This window comes from Oncorhynchus nerka, linkage group LG11 (assembly GCF_034236695.1).
Source record: "Oncorhynchus nerka isolate Pitt River linkage group LG11, Oner_Uvic_2.0, whole genome shotgun sequence".
Classification (NCBI taxonomy): Eukaryota; Metazoa; Chordata; class Actinopteri; order Salmoniformes; family Salmonidae; genus Oncorhynchus; species Oncorhynchus nerka.
Window position 1 is genome coordinate 53289708 of NC_088406.1, and position 24014 is coordinate 53313721.

Below are 24014 nucleotides of genomic sequence, written 5' to 3' on the forward strand. Positions count from 1 at the left end.
GAAGAGAGAGAACACATATTATAACAATTTGACACCAACCTTGATTGGGGCAAGGTGAGACCAATTTACAATCTAGTGGCTCTCCTCAAAATGTAGGTGCATAGCTCTGTTTCTAGAAGCCTTGCTTTGACAAATCATAATTATAACTGTTGATAAATTATCCAACCCAAATGTAGAATGATAGTCTTTAGTGCTTCACATTGGTTCTATATCTTTAATTTAAGACCCCCAACTTAGCACACACCATTTATTGTCAGAATGTACATTTCCATTGACATACAATAACATTCATCTTATAATTCTAGCGTTAACTATTCTCTTGGTAATGACATATTGGTATCTCAAAGCATTCTTAGTCTAAATTACCTATACATTTCACAGTGTGCAGACCTCCACAATCAACTTGATACCCCAAATAAACAATTTTGGATAAGCCAAATCAATTATGGGCATGGTTGACCACCCCCCTCCCTTATGGCACTCATCCTTCTGGCGTTTCTTCATGTTCTTCTTCATATAGTGTTTCAGTTCTCAGGTCTCACGGTAGAAGTGGTGAAGGACCATAATGAATAACATTTTAGCCATTGCTTCAGCCAATTAGGGGTGTTGAGGTTCACACTGTTCTTGGTCAAATGATCTCTTCCATGCATCTAGACACATCTGTGGTCACCTTCGCCATAACCTCGCGAGTGGACAGATCAGAACAACAGTTTAGTTTAGGGCATTTCTGATTCAGAAATGATTACTACTACCAATATACTTAATACAGATTTCTAAAACAAATGTCAAAGAGAATAACAACACATAGTTGAAACCATATTTCTTTCCCAAAGTGTCTTATACTCCCCTTTCACCTTGGCGATCTCACTGCAGAGTTACAGTTCAGTGGTTCTATTTATCCCAAGGCACTTGCCTTAGGAAGCCCTTCAAAGGGAGAGATACAGAATCATTGATAAAACATTAAAAACAACTTGGTAGCGGACATTCCCATCAGTTGTATATGAATTATACTTCAGACACATTGAATAGGCACCTTCTAAAGGAAACAATCCCAGAGCCCCTCTCTTGTAATCATTGTCATTTTGATCTGTTGCATTGACATACAATTCTGTACAAACTTTACCTAAATACCCCACTGTCTCTCTTACAGCCTGTTTGAGTTCAGTGTTTACCGGCGGTAAACTGAACAAGAAGGTTATCTCCAACCCAAACAACAGATGACTTTAAACATGAGAGCAGTGGACCAGGCCTTTAAGAGTGAGTTGTCTCTAATTTAATCAGTCCCAAAGCTCAATCTTCTTCAAATTACTCAAATATTGCATTATTAGAATACTACCTGAAAGCCAATTACTATTCACTTTGTTACTTTCACTAGTCTCCATATCAATTTCCTTCAACTAAGGACTCCCTTCTTCCCAATAGGTAAACCTTCTTAATCTACTACTACTGATACACACGGATCACTCAAACAACATTCTGCTTTTCCCTCTATTGCAATGTTTAAAACAAAACAAACATTCTCCATATTGGAAGGCCTTGTTTTCATTTTAGTTTACCCTAACAATGTTACTCTTAATATTTATTTCAAATTTCTGTTGAATTATTCACTTTCTGCTTCACACTAATTAAATGTATATTATTTTAAGATTCATATGTAATGTGCCGAAGGGGAGAGATAAACAGTTATTATAACTGGGCTAGCCCGGCCTATCAGTCCACTGTCATTGGAATGTTCTATCCATAACGTTTCTGGCACCTGAGACAAAATAGACTAGGAGGCAGTGTCAGACCCCCACCCCTCCTGGGGGAGTGGTTCAATTTGCCTGCTTACTCATTGGTTTAATATCTCATTGTTTGGGATATCAATGAAAACTCCATTGGGAGTGCAATAAATTGAAGCCTTTAAGTTTAGTTAACAGAAAATCATGTTCAACGTTCATTGGTTCTATTAATCATTTTATTATTATTCTACCTATTTCAACAAGGAACACAGACTGAGACCAAGGTCTCTTTTACGTTTACACATACAGTTTAGGTACAATGATTAAGAAACTCAACAAGACAAACAAAACGATCACAGATAACACAAAAAAATACAGCAGCAGATTACATTTACACGCAGGTTATTCCCCTAACAGCATTACCGGAAACAGATTACATTTCCACGCAGGTTATTCCCCTAACAGCATTACCGGAAACAGATTACATTTACACGCAGGTTATTCCCCTAACATCATTACCGGAAACAGATTACATTTCCACGCAGGTTATTCCCCTAACAGCATTACCGGAAACAGATTACATTTACACGCAGGTTATTCCCCTAACAGCATTACCGGAAACAGATTACATTTACACGCAGGTTATTCCCTAACAGCATTACCGGAAACAGATTACATTTCCACGCAGGTTATTTCCCGCTTAAACAGCATTACCGGAAACAGATTACATTTACACGCAGGTTATTCCCTAACAGCATTACCGGAAACAGATTACATTTCCACGCAGGTTATTCCCTAACAGCATTACCGGAAACAGATTACATTTCCACGCAGGTTATTCCCCTAACAGCATTACCGGAAACAGATTACATTTCCACGCAGGTTATTCCCCTAACAGCATTACCGGAAACAGATTACATTTCCACGCAGGTTATTCCCCTAACAGCATTACCGGAAACAGATTACATTTCCACGCAGGTTATTCCCCTAACAGCATTACCGGAAACAGATTACATTTCCACGCAGGTTATTCCCCTAACAGCATTACCGGAAACAGATTACATTTCCACGCAGGTTATTCCCCTAACATCATTACCGGAAACAGATTACATTTCCACGCAGGTTATTCCCCTAACAGCATTACCGGAAACAGATTACATTTCCACGCAGGTTATTCCCCTAACAGCATTACAGATTACATTTCCACGCAGGTTATTCCCATAACAGCATTACCGGAAACAGATTACATTTCCACGCAGGTTATTCCCCTAACAGCATTACCGGAAACAGATTACATTTCCACGCAGGTTATTCCCCTAACAGCATTACCGGAAACAGATTACATTTCCACGCAGGTTATTCCCCTAACAGCATTACCGGAAACAGTTACAAGCAATACAAAAATAAAAATCCTATTGGTTAGGGGAAAGTCCCGTACAATGTTTTAACCTTATCATACCTCACATTATCCACAAAGGGACCACTCTGAACATTTCTCCGAATACTATTTACACCACTTACGTACGTCTACGTGTGGGTGTGCAAGTTATGTAGTATTATAATTTTTTATATTGTTACTTCATCAGATCTCCAGTAACCCATTATCTTCAATATTATGTTACTTTATCTCTAGTAACCAATATATTCGGGTATTTGGGTATCTTTCTCCTTTCATATCTCCACTTACAGAATAACGTTATACCATCAAACTCCACTGATGAGTCACATTATCCTCATGTAATTGAAAGTCATGTTAACCTTAGAGACATGTTATCCTCGTTACTAATGAGACATGTTATCATGTTGTCCTCGTCACTAAAAAGACATGTTACGTAGGAGATTTCTGAGACATTTCTGAGACATACTTTACCTCTAGATCCAATGGCGGTGGTGGACAGAACACTAGATAATGTTACATATTTAAAAACTCAGCCCACAGAACTGGTTGTGGCATTCATTCACCTCTTTCACAGGTGTGCTAGTCGCCAGACAGCTCTCATTCACGCAGTAATTTATAGCTGAATTTCAATCAGCAATCACACGTGAGCACGTCTCCTGACAGCTCTCATTCACCCAATCATTTATAGGTACATTTGAATCTCAATCTTGTTATCCAAATTTCAATCAGCTTAATATCCAAAATTCAATCTGATTATCCAAATTCCAAATTCCAATCTTAATATTAATAATTTCAATCCATTTATTATCCACATTTCAATCATCCAAATTTCAATCAGCTTAATATGTAATTTCTCACATCCACATTCACTCAGTACTATTCCCAAACACCCTCCTCATTACCACATGTGCATCTTCAAAAATCCTCGTTGTTTCTTGCTATGCGCCATATGTATCTTCAACGGTTCTCTTGCCGCTACTTGCTATACATATAACACCCCATATTCAAAAATACCTTGTGTCATTTTATAGTGGCTGCAGACCACGTAGAAGTTTCTTGTAAATGCCTACAGACAGCTGTCAGCGGGGCTTTCCATTGTACCGTTACGTCTTCTCATAAAACTAGTGAATAAAAATATGGGTACCTTTTTTATCAGTGCTTAAGTAAAAATACTTTAAAGTACTACTTAAGTAGTCTCCGGACTCGGGAGTGGTCGAGAGCCATGCATCCTCCGATACACAACCAAGCCGCACTGCTTCTTAACACAGCACGCATCCAACCTGGAAGCCAACCACACCATTGTGTCAGAGGAAACATCGTACACCTAGCGACCTGGTCAGCATGCACTGCACCCAGCCCACCACAGGAGTCGCTAGTGCGCGATGAGACAAGGATATCCCTGCCGGCCAAACCCTCCCTAACCCAGACGACGCTAGGCCAATTGTGCGTCTCCCCATGGACCTCCCGGTCGCGGCCGGCTGCATTAGAGCCTGGGCTCGAACCCAGAGTCTCGAACCCAGTGCCTTAGACCACTGCGCCACCCGGGAGGCCACTGTACTTTACTATTTTTGACAGCTTTTACTTCATCACATTCCAAAAGAAAATTGACTTTTTACTCCATGAATTTGTATTGACACCCAAAATTAGTTGTTAGATTTTGAATGCTTAGCAGGACAGAAAATGGTCCAATTCGCACACTTAACAAGAGTACATCCCTGGTCATCCCTACTGCCTCTGATCTGGCGGACTCACTAAACACAAATGCTTTGTTTTTAAATGATGTCTGAGTGTTGGAGTGTGACCCTGGCTATCTGTAAATAAATAAAAAAGAAAAATTGTGCCATCTTTTTTGCTAAATATAAGGATGTAATGATAATTAATGATAACTAATATGAAACTTTTGATAGTTAAGTATATTTAAGCAACTATATTTACTTTTGATACTTAACTATATTTTAAACCAAATACTTTTTTACTCAAGTAGTATTTTACTGGGTGACTTTCACTTTTGAGTCATTTTCTAGTAAGGAATCTTTACTTCTACTCAAGTATGAGAATTGAGTACTTTTTCCCCACCTCTGCTTTTTAAGCGTTACTCGCCTTGATTCGATTTTTTATCAATATATATTTCTTTATGCAGATTCATTTAAATTGACTTACTGAAATCAGTTGCCATCCCTCAATTGTTTGCAAATTACAGTATGTATTACCTCCTGAGCAGCTCACAGTAAGTGTCTGGTCTTCGTTGTCTTTTGGTCAGACAGGAATTTCTCTCACGCTTCATAAAATGCGCCACCGGTTTTCCTCGCAGACCCCACTGGAAAGTGCCGCAGGCAGAATCAATCATCCTGTTCGTTGATGCCAAATTGTTGTGGAAATTCTTACACAGGGACACTCAAAGTCAATCTTAAATGAATCATTGTTTATTTTCAGCAAGCTGGAGAGGTTCCAACAAACTTAATGCACCATAGTGAACATCTGTCAGAAGCTCTAACGGGGCAGTCTTGTTAGTTCTCTTATATACTGCAGACAAGTCATATTTGCATGTTTTAGCTTATAATTAATTCATCATTAAAGTTTGCTTCATTCATGTGACTGACCAATACTAGGTCATGATTGTGACAGACCATACCTCACAACATTTCTTCTCTAAGCTGAGACCTTGAAACAGATATCGAAACAAGGGTCTGGGCGAACTGCAAATACTGACAGTGAGGGTTCATTCAATCAGTCACTTGCATGAACACAGAAACAGTTATTAGAAAAGCAAACATAAAACTCAGATATGTATAAAATAGAAAAGCACCAGTATAACATTTTCCATCACAGTGTATTAACAAATAGGGCTATCTTCTGTATACCACCCCTACCTTGTCACAACACAACTGATTGGCTCAAACATGTTAAGGAAAGAAATTCCTCAAATGAACTTTTAACAAGGCACACCTGTTAATTGAAATGCATTCCAGGTGACTTCCCCATGAAGCTGGTTGAGAGAATGCCAAGCGTGTGCAAAGTTGTCATCAAGGCAAAGGGTGGCTACTTTGAAGAATCTCAAATATAAAATATATTTTGATTTGTTTAACACTTTTTTGGTTAGTGCATGATTCCATATGTGTTATTCAACTATGAGACAAAATGAGAAGAAAAAAAATCCAGGAAATCACATTGTAGGATTTTTAATGAATTTATTTGCAAATTATGGTGGAAAATAAGTATTTGGTCACCTACAAACAAGCAAGATTTCTGGCTCTCACAGACCTGTAACTTCTTTAAGAGGCTCCTCTGTCCTCCACTCGTTACCTGTATTAATGGCACCTGTTTGAACTTGTTATCAGTATAAAAGACACCTGTCCACAACCTCAAACAGTCACACTCCAAACTCCACTATGGCCAAGACCAAAGAGCTGTCAGAAACAAAATTTTAGACTTGCACCAGGCTGGGAAGACTGAATCTGCAATAGGTAAGCAGCTTGGTTTGAAGAAATCAACTGTGGGAGCAATTATTAGGAAATGGAAGACATACAAGACCACTGATAATCTCCCTCGATCTGGGGCTCCACGCAAGATCTCACCCCGTGGGGTCAAAATTATCACAAGAACGGTGAGCAAAAATCCCAGAACCACACGGGGGGACCTAGTGAATGACCTGCAGAGAGCTGGGACCAAAGTAACAAAGCCTATCATCAGTAACACACTACGCCGCCAGGGACTCAAATCCTGCAGTGCCAGACGTGTCCCCCTGCTTAAGCCAGTACATGTCAAGGCCCGTCTGAAGTTTGCTAGAGAGCATTTGGATGATCCCGAAGAAGATTGGGAGAATGTCATATGGTCAGATGAAACCAAAATATAACTTTTTGGTAAAAACTCAACTCGTCGTGTTTGGAGGACAAAGAATGCTGAGTTGCATCCAAAGAACACCGTACCTATTGTGAAGCATGGGGGTGGAAACATCATGCTTTGGGGCTGTTTTTCCTGCAAAGGGACCAGGACGACTGATCCGTGTAAAGGAAAGAATGAATGGAGCCATGTATCGTGAGATTTTGAGTGAAAACCTCCTTCCATTAGCAAGGGCATTGAAGATGAAACGTGGCTGGGTCTTTCAGCATGACAATGATCCCAAACACACCGCCTGGGCAACGAAGGAGTGGCTTCGTAAGAAGCATTTCAAGGTCCTGGAGTGGCCTAGCCAGTCTCCAGATCTCAACCCCATAGAAAATCTTTGGAGGGAGTTGAAAGTCTGTGTTGCCCAGCAACAGCCCCAAAACGTCACTGCTCTAGAGATCTGCATGGAGGAATGGGCCAAAATACCAGCAACAGTGTGTGAAAACCTTGTGAAGACTTACAGAAAACGTTTGACCTCTGTCATTGCCAACAAAGGGTATATAACAAAGTATTGAGATAAAATTTTATTGACCAAATACTTATTTTCCACCATAAATTTGCAAATAAATTAATTAAAAATCCTACAATGTGATTTTCTGGATTTTTTCCCTCATTTTGTCTGTCATAGTTGAAGTGTACCTATGATGAAAATTACAGGCCTCATCTTTTTAAGTGGGAGAACTTGCACAATTGGTGGCTGACTAAATACTTTTTTGCCCCACTGTATGAGCATTTGTTGATTTAACATTATAGGTGATTCCTTAATACAGTTGAAGTCGGAAGTTAACATACACTTAGGTTGGAGTCATTAAAAATTTGTTTTTCAACCACTGCACAAATGTATTGTTGACTAACTATAGCTTTGGCAAGTCAGTTAGGACATCTACTTTGTGCATGACACAAGTAATTTTTCCAACAATTGTTTACAGACAGATTATTTCACATATAAATCACTGTATCACAATTCCAGTGGGTCATGAGTTTACATATGTAAGTTGACTGTGCCTTTAAACAGCTTGGAAAATTCCAGAAAAGTATGTAATGTCTTTAGAAGCTTCTGATAGGCTAATTGACAACAGTTGAGTCAATTGGAGGTGTACCTGTGGATGTATTTCAAGGCCTACCTTCAAACCAAGTGCCTCTTTGCTTGACATCGGAAAATCAAAAGAAATCAGCCAAGACCTAAGAAAATAAATTGTAGATCTCCACAAGTCTGGTTCATCCTTGGGAGCAATTTCCAAATGCCTTATTAAGCAAGGAAGAAGCCACTGCTCCAAAACCGCCATAAAAGAATCCAGACTACGGTTGGCAACTGCACATGGGGACAAAGATTGTACTTTTTGGAGAAATGTCCTCTGGTCTGATGAAACAAAAATATAACTGTTTGGCCATAATGACCATCGTTATGTTTGGAGGAAAAATGCTTGCAAGTCGTAGAACACTGTCCCAGCCGTGAAGCACAAGGGTGGCAGCATCATGTTGTGGGGGTGCTTTGCTGCAGGATGGACCGGTGCACTTCACAAAATAGATGGTATCATGAGGAAGGAAAATTATGTGGCTATATTGAAGCAACATCTCAAGACATCAGTCAGGAAGTTAAAGCTTGGTTGCAATTGGGTCTTCCAAATGGACAATGATACCAAGCATTCGTGTGTCAAAATGGCTTAAGGACAACAAAGTCAAGGTATTGGAGTGGCCATCACAAAGCTCTGACCGCAATCCTATAGAAAATGTGTGGGCAGAACTGAAAAAGCGTGTGCGAGCAAGGAGGCCAACAAACCTGACTCAGTTACACCAGCTCTGTCATGAGGAATGAGCCAAAATTCACCCAACTTATTGTGGGAAGCTTATGGAAGGCTACCCGAAACATTTGACCCAAGTTAAACAATTTAACCTCACTTGGGTAGGGGGCAGTATTTTCACATCCGGATAAAAAGCGTGCCCAAAATAAACTGCCTGTTACTCAGGCCCAGAAGCTAGGATATGCATATAATTGGTAGATTTGGATAGGAAACACTAAAGTTTCTAAAACTGTTAAAATAAAGTGTTTTTTGGAGAATTGTTTTTTCTAGGTGGCTCCCATTTTGGCTGTAGTGTTTCCAGGCTCGTGAATGAGAGCGCGTTCTTTGGTATTTTTCTCTGGTAATGACAATAACGATTCTGTCTTAAATTTTATCGTTAATTTACGTAATAGGGTACCTAAGGTTTGATTATAAACGTTGTTTGACTTGTTTGGAAAAGTTTATTAGTAACGTTTTGGATTCATTTTGTATGCATTTTGATGGAGGGAAATTGGGTGGATTATTGACTGAAACACGCCAGCTAAACTGAGTTTTTATGGATATAAAGAAGGATATTATCAAACAGAAGGACCATTTATGATGTAACTGGGACCTTTTGGAGTGCCAACAGAAGAAGATCATCAGGTAGGGCATTTATTATATCGCTATATCTGACTTTCGTGTAGCACCTGCCTGGTTGAAATATGTTTTTCATGGTTTTGTATGCGGGGCGCTGTCCTCAGATAATCACATGGTGTGCTTTCGCCGTAAAACCTTTTTGAAATCTGACACAGCGGCTGGATTAACAAGAAGTTAAGCTTTATTTTGATGTATTACACTTGTGATTTTATGAAAGTTAAATATTTATAATTCTGTAGTTTGAATTTCGCGAACTGCAATTTCACCGGATGTTGGCCAGGTGGGACGCTACCATCCCACCTGCCCATAAGAAGCTAAAGGCAATGCTACCAAATACTAATTGAGTGAATGTAAACTTCTTACCCACTGGGAATGTGATGAAAGAAATAAAAGCTGAAATAAATCATTCTCTCTACTATTATTCTGACATTTCACATTCTAAAAATAAAGTGGTGATCCTAACTGACCTAATACAGGGAATATTTACTAGGATTATATGTCAGTGGTTGTGAAAAACTGAGTTTAAATGTATTTGACTAAGGTGTATGCAAACTTCCAACTTCAACTGTATATTTTGACACTTGATATAAATGCGACGAGACATACATAAATACAAGTTCAACTAAATCTGGAGCACATGGGGCACGTGACACGAGAGAGCGCTGTTTTCATAACAGCTGTGTGCGACCGCTCAGACATCTCTGAGTCACTGACAGGTCTGTTCCAAAAATACCCTGCTAGATGTATTTGCCACAGGCACAGCCAGCAGCTCCCCCGTACAGTATCAGACACTCTGAACAGTGATTAACACAATGCTTGATGACGAGTAAAATACATTTTGGTACCTTCAAATGAAAGGACATTTTGGAAACTTCAAAATACACACTCAGTTGAAGAATACTCTATGCTACCATTCACTTTTGATATTAAATATTTATTTTCAAATTGAGGATCTTATGAGGTCAATCGATAAGAATCCCATCATGAGAATATTTCAGAATTAACCGGACATGAACCTTTCCTCCCAACCATAAATTCTGTGTTTTATGGGATAAATTAATAGCATGGTGAAAAACAAGAAACCATCATCAAATAACAATATAAAAAGGGTATTATAATTTTTACAAAGATTACAGCAGGTGGCCATTACACAAAAAAGTACACAATTTTGACATCTAAGTGCACTTATGGACTTCAAACTGCATAAATATATACGTATGTTTCCTTTTGATGCAATCTATACAATGTGAATATGACATTTCCAAAAGCAGGATAGTTTTTCTGAGATGACATTGACATTGATCTGATGCCCAATGATAGACCAATATAGGGTATTATCTAATTGTGACCAATTATGTCTGCTCTCATATCATGATTCTGAAATCATATATCACTTGCTAGTAGCTTATGGTGTCCCTGTCTTAATGCTACTTCCACAGGAGTCCTGAGCTTTTTGGAAGAAGCTTGTGTGGATCTACTCTGACAGAATAAGTTCCTGACTTCATTAACAAGTGTTCTTTACTTGGTAGTGTGAAAATTAATGGGTAAAAAGCATATCAACAACTGGGTCATTCTGATTTTCTGTGAGACAAAATACCTGGAAACCAAGCTTGTCTTGGAGAAAGGTAAAAGCATCAAAGATTTGTTGCCTGACATAGCTTTATTCGCTAGACATTTCTACTGCTTCGTCATGCCTGAGCCTTTGACGTTGAGATCGTCAATGTGTATTTTCCTTCCTTCAGGTTTTGGGTTTCGTTTGTCCCTGAGGGGGAAAATGACAAAGCAGACATAAATCATTCATCGATCAACCTAAATTAAAATAAACTGTTGATCAACCATAGTATAATACTTGACATTCCAATCATAACCTAAATTCAAAGTGATGTAGAATCCAGAAATGGTTTGTTTGGGCTTACGGCCACTCCTCCTTGAGCGGAACTGTCATTATATGACCTGTGACACATGATGACTGACCTCCGTCCCTGGTCGGGGCCGGTGGTGAGGGCTGCCCGGTGCACTGCCCTGGGCTTGGGAGCCTCCAGACGGGACATGGGGACAAATGGTCGGAATTTAGACACCTCTTGCTGCCACTCTTTGTCAAAGGACTGTGCCTCGGCTATGAGGGTAAAGAGCAGAGGTCAGGGATTAGGGGTTAGGAACCGTTTATGTATCACTCTGATGAGCCTGGCGAGGAGCAGTTTCTTGGAATCTGAATACCTTATTTTTTCTGAGATAGGAACATAACTGTGGTCTATGGAATGTCTCAGACTTCAAACCCCAAACAGAGCTGGGAGAGGAGAGTCCTCTGATATAATTTACTATGTCTTTGTTTATGACTATTCATCGAACACGGATTATAGCCTACATGCCTTAAAAGAATGATCAAAGCATCAGAAAAAAACACTTAATACATTTTTGGTAACACTTTACTTAAAGACAGCAAGTATAATAATGTGTTATTACTTGATAAGCATTTATCCTCCTTTGTAATGTTTTATTATAATGCTTATAATATGTTATGTCTCTTTATTTTCAACTCAAGTAAGGATCATTATGAGATGATAATAAGACATAACATTCTTACAACATCTTACAATTCATTATAACCACATCATAATGCATATTATCTGCAGGGTTAAAGTAAAGTGTTACCCTTTGTTTTTGTTGGGGGGGATGCTGGCTCCCTTACACTACAACTGACTTACATTCATCCAGATTCTGGAAGTCCTGGTTGAGCTCCCGTTCCCCTGTCTTCTTGTTGTGTTTTTTCTCCAGCACGTGTCCCCGGTCCTGGATATGGTGTCCAATGGACATCTTCTCCAGGCCACTCTCTGAGTCCTTCAGGGACTGCCGAGTCTCCTTAATCTAGACAAGGGGACAGCCAATCAGAATGAGTTACCAAAGAGGCAACGGCCAATTAGGACTGAGAAAGCAAGCATCAGAAGTTCTTGCTGTGTCAGACAGTTGGCCAGATGTTATTTTTGTGTAAATCCTTAAAAAGGAACTGAAACCAAAACGCCTAACTTTATATGAACAGTTTTATTTCCAAAACGCATCAGAAATTATTGCTTATGTGTGCGTACAATGTGTGTGTACAATATTATACAGATGTTTTAATAGATTTTAGATATATGAAAAAAATCTCAATCACATTATGACACCTGCACTTTCCATGACATAGACTGACCAGGTGAAAGCTATGATCCCTTATTGATGTCACGTGTTAAATCCACTTCAATCATTGTAGATGAAGGGGAGGAGACAAGAAGAATGACTTTCAAGAATGACTCAAGCCTTGAGACAATTGAGACATGGATTGTCTGTGTGTGCCATTCAGAGGGTGAATGGGCAAGACGAAAGATTTAAGTGCCTTTGAATAGGGTATGGCAGTAGGTGCCAGGCGCACCAGTTTGAGTGTGTCAAGAACTGCAACGCTGCTGGGTTTTTCATGCGCAACAGTATTACATATTAGGAAGAGGTTCTTAATGGTTTTGTACACTCAGCTGGAATGGAATGTTCATATCCTGTATATTTGACTGTGATATGTTGTTGTCTCACCGAACTATCTTAAGATGAATGCACTTCACTGCTCTGGATGACAGCATCTGTTAAATGACTAAAATGTAAATGTTTTACATAAAGATCTCATACTACTATATTTAATTGTTTGTAAAAATATGAATGTCAAATTTCAAAGGTGTATAGTTCTTTATAAAGAAAACAACATTTGTTACATTTGACTGTGTAAAGCCTAGCAGTACTACTTATTTCACTGAGAGATATTTAGCCATTTGCAAAATAAATGATCTGAAATGAAACCATCAAGTGCTAGGTTTTAAACAAATACATGTCTGTTATTGAACAACCTCATTGCCATGGTTAGATAGTGAAAAAATACTTTCTTTTAAACAATATAAGCTAATTTACCAACCTTTCTGAAAATGGATACAGTGTATAGTGTTTTGGAATAAAACTCTTCATATAAGCTCTTGCAGTTCTCATAAACGGCCTCTCCCTTAGTGTTCAGTGCAGTATCAGCTTGGAGAGACCTCCCCCAGCCTCTCAGCATTATCTCTGGCCATACTTGTGTACGTACCCCGCCGGGAGCACGCCGTGTCTGGGAGGAGGCCTGGAACACTTTGGGGGGTTCGTCTCCAACCTTGGAGTAGGTCATCACTGAGGAGGAGCTGAATGAGTGGGCGGTGGGGTTGGCGTTCAGGTCTGTGGACAGGTTCTCCTGGAAAACAACACACACACACAGATTGAGGTGAGTATAAAGCCATGCAGAACACACATGTTAAAACAATGAGGAACAAAGTCTTGTCATAGAAATATAATTAATTAATTAATACTATGCCCCTTCTAGTAATTCTATTTGTATGCGCTGTGTGGGGTATTAGAAGAGACAACGTGACTCACAAAGTTTCTGTGCATGTTCCCCATCCTGTTCCTCACGCCAAACATCATGCTGTCCAACATACTGAAAGGGTTCCTCGACTCCATGTCCTGCAGAGAGAACGAGAACAATGGGCCATTCAGAACTAACTTTATGGTCCATACCACCATTACAACAGACAATATACTATACGAAACCTCCATTCACACTGTGCCATCATAAGTTGAATTTTCACTTATTTTCCCATTGACATCAAGGCATGACTGGGTGAAAGCTTGACTTAAGCTAAAGTAAGGATTCACCCCATGCTGCACTAGCATATCAATCATATCATAATCTAGATTGTTGAAATCCATGGAGAAATGTAGGCTAACTGTATTGGAAATCTTTAAAAAATCAATTTTTCAGAGATAAACGAAACTCAAACTCACACCCCATTGACATGTTGTCACTTCAGTGGACACATATGTTTAAGTAACATGCATTAGTTGGGCATTTGCAACCTTTGTGATGTGGAAAAAAACGTCACAACAGCAAAAACCACACTGATACTTAACATAGCTTTAGGTTGCGTCCTTAAGGGCACCCTATCCCCTTTATAGTGCAGAACTTTTTACCAGGGTCAATAGGGCTTTAAATCAACATCCCGTGCAAGTCCATGTCTAAATAGAGCTCTTTGACTGTTTTACAAGACTCGACCCAACCACATGATCCTAGTCTCTCTTGTAGTGGAGTGGAAGTTCCAGTAACTAACCACAGGTCTCCTAGGACGGTCAGAGTGAGCTAGAGTGCTAGGCTGAGCCACTATGGGTACCAGCCAGCAGAGTTGATCTGGTCTGCTGTGGGTGCCAGTTGGCTGGGGTAATATTCGACCCAACACTCGAGGGGAGGGGTCAACCAGCTCGTAAAACAACCAGGCCACTGATACTGATCGCATGCAAACATACACACGTAGCTTAGTAAGCCTACACATTCACTTGATATGGGGTGAACACATGCATACTCTCACATCTAACCAATTTGACATGGCACTGTGAATGTGGCCTTTTGTTCAGATTCACAATCAAACAGATATTATGGTAAATTTCAAGTTTCAAACTGGCTGTGTGTGTATCTATAAAGACATAGTGTAAGTGAGGGGGGTTAGTACGTGCCAATGGTTAGTTTGGGAATGAAACAAGGAATCGTGCTGCATCATAGCATTTGAGCAGTCTGCCGTACTAACCGTGCTATCAATACTGCCGAAAGGTGAAAGCGACTGGCTCATCCCCTGAAAAGCGGTACAATACAGAATGAACACACAAGCACACAAAGAAGCCCGAGAAAGCACAACGCATCACCGAGGCAGGCAGGCTCAAAATAGTGTCCGTCCCTACAAATGTATTCAGTTTGTTCTCAGTATGTAGTCTATAGTCTCTTTAGCTTTCGTCTCTCGTTATATTACACTTTGAATCTGAACCTGTACCCTTCCCACAGGGCCTTGAACCTGCTGAATGTACAAATTAGGAGAAAGACTCTTTCAGTCCTAGCCGCTGCTCCCGACTCTCTACCCCAGGGTGTTTATAACCCCTGGATGCCTGGGCAGGCATCCCAAACACCCCAACCCAGGCAAGGGGCACCGTATGTGGACACAGACACCAGAGAGAGGGAGAGAGGTTGGGCTAAAGGCTGGATCTCAGCCTGGAGAGTGTTGAGAGAGCTCTGCACTCCGTGTAATTGGGACCTGTTTCCACGGATTACAGGGGGTTTAACACCGAAAACAGATCCTCGTTCTGAGAAACCCTGCAAGGACCCAATGGGCGGGCGGGGGGAGAAGAGTCTGGGTCTATCTCGGCTGCTCGCTCAGCTCTTTTCCAAAGGTCACGGTGATGTAAAACGCTCCTCGCTGCCCCTGACAGGCGTGTATGTAGCACGACAGGCAATTATATCTCTGAATGGCATCTATGAACAAATAAATGCCCGTTACACTCCTGTGGCGGGCATATTTTTAGAAGGCCGCAGAGGTTGAGAGTGCAAAATGTCATGGACTCGGAGGGGCTTTAACACATTATTTTGGGGATGGTTGTGCTACTGCTCGATTATTTGAGCTCATGGTCTCTTTTTCCCCCTCCCAGCCTGTCATGGCATCGCATCTTACACTATTCCCCCCTCTCGCTGTTCAAAGGGAAGCTATGAGTCACACTGATGCCAGGGCTTTTATTTCAGCTCTCAGGGATGGGAGGGATAAGCGAGCTGGGAAGGCATGGGTTCTAGGAACTGTTAGTGACCACTGGGGAGGCTAAAGATGCCACCCCCAAAAAATGTAAACTGGTCAGCAGATTAATGATACAGAGAGCAGGTCTAACTTTAGTGACAATGTGGCCATTTCCTTTTATAATCAAAACACATAAATAAAGTAAACTCAAATGAAACAAACTGAATTCAATGTATTTTATGAAAGGTGATATTAAGTAAGCAAGTAGTTGAGTATGATGGAAAGGAAGGAAATGTGATGTCCCAAACAGCCTTTGAGAGGGAAGACGGAACATATTCACAGGATGGGGGGATCGAATGCTCAGCAAACCGCCAAGAGAAACAGTAGCTTTCCTTCAACGATGCCGTGAGTGTGTTTGTTTGCGTGCGTGAATGCATCCGTGCATGTGCTGATGTCTGTGTGTGTGTGTATGTATGTGTGTGTGCTCGTGTACACATGTATCTGATACAGGGGGCGGATTCTCTAAAGCATGCGTGATACTTGAGATCAGTAGGGGAGCCAAAATATCTGTCATAGTTGATAAGCCTTCTGCAGTGGGTGCCAGAGCACACTTGTCAAGCAGATGGAAGCGCAAATGTAACTACACAAAACACAGAACCCACAACCATATCCACCCAGGGCCGGATTAAGGCAGGGTATTACCGGGGCTGACGCCCCTGGGCCTAGGCCCATGGGGGCCCAAGAAGAAAATGTTTTTTCAAAAAAATATTATATACACTACCGGTCAAAAGCTTGGGGTCACTTGGAAATGTCCTTGTTTTTGAAAGAAAAGCACATTTTTTGTCCATTAAAATAACAGAAATACAGTGTAGACATTGTTAATGTTGTAAATGACTATTGTAGCTGGAAACGGCTGATTTCTAATAGAATACCTACAAAGGCGTACAGAGGCCCAATATCAGCAACCATCACTCCTGTGTTCAAATGGCACGTTGTGTTAGCGAATCCAAGTTTATCATTTAAAAAGGCTAATTTGTCATTAGAAAACCCTTTTGCAATTATGTTAGCACAGCTGAAAATTGTTGTTCTGATTAAAGAAGCAATACAACTGGCCTTCTTTAGACTAGTTGACGATCTGGAGCATCAGCATTTGTGGGTTCGATTACAGGCTCAAAATGGCCAGAAACAAATAACTTTCTCCTGAAACTCAGTCTATTCTTGTTCTGAGAAATGAAGGCTATTCCATGTGAGAAATTGCCAAGAAACTGAAGATCTCGTACAACGCTGGCTCTAACCAGAATAGAAAGAGGAGTGGGAGGCCCCGGTGCACAACTGAGCAAGATGACAAGAACAATAGAGTGTCTTGTTTGAGAAACAGACGTCTCACAAGTCCTCAACTGGCAGCTTAATTAAATAGTACCCGCAAAACACCAGTCTCAACGTCAACAGTGAAGAGGCGACTCCAGGATGCTGGCCTTTTAGGCAGAGTTCCTCTGTCCAGTGTGTGTTCTTTTGCCCATCTTAACCTTTTCTTCTTATTGGCCAGTCTTATTGGCCAATCAACAGAACAATGACCCAACACATCTCCAGGCTGTGTAAGGGCTATTTGACCAAGAAGGAGAGTGATGGAGTGCTGCATCAGATGACCTGGCCTCACCAATCACCCGACCTGGAAAAGTAGCCAACAAGTGCTCGGCATATGTGGGAACTCCTTCAAGACTGTTGGAAAAGCATTTCAGGTGAAGCTGGTTGAGAAAATGCCAAGAGTGTGCAAAGCTGTCAAAGGCAAAGGGTGGTTACTTTGAAGAATCTCTTCAAATCTCTTTGTTTAACACTTTTTTGGTTACTACATGATTCCATATGTGTTATTTTATAGTTTGATGTCTTCACTATTATTCTACAATGCAGAAAATTGGAAAATAAATAAAAACCCTTGAATGAATAGCTGTGTCCAAACTTTTGACTGATTCTGTATATATATTGTTTTTACTGCAGCTGCCAACCACAGGAGGACTTCGGAGCCCGCTCTCAATGAATGTAGACAGCCTGCTCATCATCAGATGGGGGGAGTAGAGGTAGGGGGCCCACATAGGTAACTGGGGGTTCCTGCCTTGATTTGGTTAATGATTAATAAAAATAAATGGCATATTAAATAAATGTGACTGATCTTTTATGTGAGTCAGAGGACCAAGGGTAAAAATAAATTACATTTAGAAAATAAATTATAATAATTTGTACCAAACCACAGGAGCCCACTCTCACGCCAGAGAGCATAATTTAGCCACAGAGGATCAAGCTTATAAAAAAATAACTATGGATTAAGTTTTATCACAAGCGCATACAGGTATCTGCCAAAATAAAGGAAACACCAACATAAAGTGTCTTAAAAGGGTGTCGGGCGAAAACGAGCTGCCAAAAAAAATCCAATGCGCCTTGGCATAGATTCTGTAAGTGGACCTAAAATGTGCCAAGAAAATGCACCCCGCACTATAACATATACTTTGTATCCCTCATTTACTCAAGTATTTCCTTTATTTTGGCAGTTACAGGTATGCCAACAGTCGGGAAGACTGCAGTTTGGGCAGCATGCGCGCCAAATATACAGCTTGTTATGTTGTGACTATAGTCATCCATAAAAAGGTTTTGTAACCTCTTACCCTGGCAATTTGACTGTTAAACTCATCGGTACACTAGCAATGGATGCCAGTCGTATTTGAATGGGAATTGCCATTTATGGATTATATTTCCATGCTGTCGCTTTGCCTTTTGCAGATTTTAAAATACAACCGGGGGAAAAACGTACAGTTTAGAAAGCAAATGCCTACTGCTGAAAAAAGACTAATCTGTCTGTCTGTAGAATCAATAGAAGAAAAAAAAAGAAAAACAAAGCAAAGCCCTATGATTTCCTAATCCGGCCCTGCATCTACCAGTAGCTTTTCAAAGATCCCTACAACAGCCCACTGCTACAGAACTAGCCACCGCTGTGCACAGTGCACCACAGGCACACACACACACTATCTTACTAATGACAGCTTCGACTGTGCGCTAGCTAGCTACAGTAGCGCTCTTTAAAGCTCTCTAAAACAGTGGCTTGCGTCCCAAATAGCACCCTATCCTAATCTAGTGCTTATGACCTATGTAGTGCACTACTTTATGGAATAGCGTGCCATTGGAGAAGCACACTCAACGAGAGGCCACTTGGAGTGCTTGCCTCTGTGAGGAGAGAGAGAGAGAGCAAGAGTAGAGAAATAATATTAAGGAACAGGATCGCGAGCAGCGAGACAGCGCTGAGGCTGGCATCCGTTGAAAGTAATTACCAGGGATAAATATACTGGGCACACGGGGAGGGGTGCAGGATTAGCTAGGGACACAGGGACTAAGTTTAGCACCTCAGGTCTTCTAGAGCAGGGCAGCTGCCCGGTCATCATGAGACCTTCATACTGGGAGAGAGAAGGTGTCTTCAGGGGGAAATTGGAGCAAAGGCCCGTTAGACCGATCTGGGTCATGTTCATTAGAAACAAAACAGAAGAAAAGGGACTGAAAAAGGGAGAGACAACTTGGACTCATTTTTGGAATCTGTTGCAAAACGTTTTAAAACAGTTTCATATCCTAATGAATATGACAATTAGACTAGTAGTGGCCAATCCTCAAAAAGGGCTTGAGATTTTGAGCAGTGGCGGTCGGTGCCGTTTGAGGTTGCAAAGGTAAACCAGTAAACTACCAGACTTTTGGTATCTTTCAAGGATTTTATGTAATATATCACAAGACATCTTGTGGCCCTTTTGGGTACTTCAGATTTTAACAGGTGTCTGTAATTATCTCTGGCCCTCTCTCTGGTCTTATCACATGTAAAACATGAAAATAATTAAACAAGATGATTTTCAAATAAAAAAGGGAATCACAAAGCTGTTAACATTATCCTTAATATGAACCATCAACTTAGTGAATACCATTGGTGTTTCATGAGGGTTTCAGCAAAATATCCTTTGTATTTGTTTTACACAGTTTCTTTTATTTTACTATGTCAGCATGCATTAATTTTGTTTTCAATGTGAAAAAGTCATTATTGGAAGAGTTGCAGAGTTAATTGAAAATAATGCATCTCATTGTTGATGAGATGCTCTTTTCATTAATTAGGCCATTTTCTCTTGAACCATATGGTCTATCTACTAGAAACTCATGGACAATATGGCACAGATATAAAACATAAAAAATAATATATTCATATAAAGTATTCAAGTTATGATTGCCATAGACAAAATTACTGAAGATTCCGGTAACTTTGGTAAACTATGGGTAGCTTTGCAACCCGAGTGCCATTTAAGATTAGGGAGGACAATTCTTTCTTTACGAGCATGGCCTTATTTCTATTACAGCATAATGGATGACTGTCATTCATATTCCATTCACCCAACTCAATGTAACGTCGATAGGTTTAGGCTAGTAGCCTACTACATGATACTCGAATTTGCCCTACGCCCATCATGAGGTTGCTACAACCTAGCCTAAACCTAGCTACAACCTAGCCTAAAAAAAGTTTATAACATCAAGTTGACAGACACATTCAATACCGCCGTACATACTTTTGCCTCCATCATGCTGATTTGGGGTGTGTAATCATTAGTCCAAACAGTTGCACTCTCTATAACCACTGTGATTATTATTTGACCCGGCTGGTCATCTATGAATGTTTGAACATCTTGAAGAACGATCTGGCCTTAATGACCATGTACTCTTATAATCTTCACCTGGCACAGCTAGAAGAGGACTGGCCACCCCTCAGAGCCTGGCTTCTTCCTAGATTCCAGCCTTTCTAGGGAGTTCTTCCTAGCCATCATGTGCTTCTACATCTGCATTGCTTGCTCTCTGGGGGTTAAGGCTCAGTTTCTGTAGAAGCACTTTGTAAAAACTGCTGATGTAAAGAGGGCTTTATAAATACAATTGATTGATTGAACCGTTATGCAACTAAAACAGGAGTTTATATTAGACAAATTTAGGTAGTTCCCTCCCTGTTTTTTTCCGCCTGAGAAACATTTTGCAACAGAATCGGCCAAATGAATACACCTCTGATTAACCGCACACACAGTTCACTTTCATAACAGCATCATCACTTTGCTAGTTCTATAATGTTCTCGCATCTACACGCTCTCCTCCTCTCACCTTTTCCCTTCGCTTGTGGACTTCAGTGCGCAACACAACAGCTGTCTGTGACAAGGTGCAAAAACCTCTCCAAGCCAAACCATCATACTATAACCGCTAAACACCACAAAGCCTACTTCGTTGTCACCATATTAATGTTATGGTCAACAAACTAGAACTAACACATTAGTAAACCCCAAATCCAATACATATGTACAATCAGGCAGTAGTGTACAGCAAGTTACAATTTAGCAGTTACAATGGCGGGCCCCGTTGGAAATACATCAATAAAACCGAACGCTTACCTTGACTTGGAAGAGTTGCAGTGTTGAATAGCCTTAGCCAGCTAGGGAACATAAATTGCATTCCTCTCTGTTTTTGTTTGAGTTAGGCTGTTGAGTAGGCTAAGTAAGTGAAAGGTAAACTAAGAAGAAAAAAGTACAATGAAATATAGCTAGCACGCTCTCTCTGCTGCTTCTCTTCATTTTTTAAGAAGTTCATTTGTACAAAACTGTTCAACTATTGTCTTTCTCACTCTTTGAGTCAACTGCTCACCACACTTTATGCACTGCAGTGCTAGCTAGCTGTAGCTTATGCTTTCATGACTAGATTCGTTCTCTGATCCTTTGATTGGATGGACAACATGTCAGTTCATACTACAAGAGCTCTGATAGGTTGGAGAACAACCTCCGAAAGTCATCATAATTACTAAGTCTATGGAAGGGGGTGAGAACCATGAGCCTCCTAGGTTTTGTATTGAAGTCAATGAACCCAGAGGAGGACAGAAAATAGCTGTGGATAAAATAGAGATTTCTTTTGTCACTGCCCTACACACAATAACCCATAATGTGAAAGTGGAATAATGTTTTTTTTAAAATAAGTTTAGGAGTAAACATTTTCTTAACAAGTCACATAATAAGTTGCATGGACCCTGTGTTCAATAATAGGGTTTAACATGATTTTTCAATGACTACCTCAAAGACCAGGAAGGTTTTCCAATGCCTCGCAAAGAAGTGCACCTATTGGTAGATGGGTAAAAATGTAAAAAGCCGACATTAAATATCCCTTTGAGCATGGCGAAGTTATTAATTACACTTTGGATGGTGTATCAATGCAGAAAATTAATCCATGCTTTTGTCACTTCTAGGTTAGACTACTGCAATGCTCTACTTTCCGGCTACCTGGATAAAGCACTAAATAAACTTCAGTTAGTGTTAAATACGGCTGCTAGAATCCTGACTAGAACCCCAAAAAATTATCATATTACTCCAGTGCTAGCCTCTCTACACTGGCTTCCTGTCAAAGCAAGGGCTGATTTCAAGGTTTTACTGCTAACCTACAAAGCATTACATGGGCTTGCTCCTACCTATCTCTCTGATTTGGTTCTGCCGTACATACCTACACGTACGCTACGGTCACAAGACGCAGGCCTCCTAATTGTCCCTAGAATTTCTAAGCAAACAGCTGGAGGCAGGGCTTTCTCCTATAGAGCTCCATTTCTATGGAATGGTCTGCCTACCCATGTGAGAAACGCAAACTCGGTCTCAACCTTTAAGTCTTTACTGAAGACTCATTTCTTCAGTGGGTCATATGATTGAGTGTAGTCTGGCCCAGGAGTGTGAAGGTGAACGGAAAGGCTCTGGAGCAACGAACCGCCCTTGCTGTCTCTGCCTGGCCGGTTCCCCTCTTTCCACTGGGATTCTCTGCCTCTAACCCTATTACAGGGGCTGAGTCACTGGCTTTACTAGGGCTCTTTCATACCGTCCCTAGGAGGGGTGCGTCACTTGAGTGGGTTGAGTCACTGATGTGATCTTCCTGTCTGGGTTGGCGCCCCCCCTTGGGTTGTGCCGTGGCGGAGATCTTTGTGGGCTATACTCGGCTTTGTCTCAGGATGGTAAGTTGGTGGTTGAAGATATCCATCTAGTGGTGTGGGGGCTGTGCTTTGGAAAAGTGGGTGGGGTTATATCCTTCCTGTTTGGCCCTGTCCGGGGGTATCATCGGATGGGGCCACAGTGTCTCCTGACCCCTCCTGTCTCAGCCTCCAGTATTTATGCTGCAGTAGTTTGTGTCGGGGGGCTAGGGTCAGTTTGTTATATCTGGAGTACTTCTCTTCTTTCCGGTGTCCTGTGTGAATTTATGTATGCCCTCTCTAATTCTCTTTCTTTCTCTCTCTCGGAGGACCTGAGCCCTAGGACCATGCCTCAGGACTACCTGACATGATGTCTCCTTGCTATCCCCAGTCCACCTGGCCATGCTGCTGCTCCAGTTTCAACTGTTCTGCCTTATTATTATTTGACCATGCTGGTCATTTATGAACATTTGAACATCTTGGCCATGTTCTGTCATAATCTCCACCCGGCACAGCCAGAAGAGGCCTGGCCACCCCACATAGACTGGTTCCTCTCTAGGTTTCTTCCTAGGATTTGGCTTTTCTAGGGAGTTTTTCCTAGCCACCGTGCTTCTACACCTGCATTGCTTGCTGTTTGGGGTTTTAGGCTGGGCTTCTGTACAGCACTTTGAGATATCAGATGATGTACGAAGGGCTATATAAATAAATTTGATTTGATATCAAGACACCCAGTCACGACAAAGACACATTCGTCCTAACTCAGTTGCCAGAGAGGAAGGAAACCGCTCAGAGATTTTACCATTAGGCCAACGACTTTAAAACAGTTACATGGTTGAATGGCTGTGATAGGAGAAAACTGTTTTTCCAAAACATGCATTTTGTTTGCAACAAGGCACTAAAGTAATACTGCAAAAAATGTGGCAAAGCAATTCACTTTTTGTCCTGAATACGAAGTGTTAAGTTTGGGGCAAATCCAACACAACTCATTACTGAGTACCACTTTCCATTTTT

At 40.8% G+C, this 24014-nt stretch overlaps 1 protein-coding gene across 1 annotated transcript in view; it reads right to left on the reverse strand.

Annotated features, from left to right (window-relative positions):
- Nucleotides 1-5527: 5527 nt before the first annotated feature.
- LOC115137141 (myeloid leukemia factor 1-like) overlaps nt 5528-24014 on the reverse strand; it is a 30907-nt gene continuing 12420 nt past the window's right edge. The window contains 6 exon segments of the mRNA XM_029673241.2: nt 5528-11187; nt 11400-11541; nt 12131-12290; nt 13522-13662; nt 13845-13931; nt 15047-15091. Coding sequence (XP_029529101.2) covers nt 11103-11187; nt 11400-11541; nt 12131-12290; nt 13522-13662; nt 13845-13931; nt 15047-15091 — 660 coding nt within the window. The 3' untranslated portion in view covers nt 5528-11102.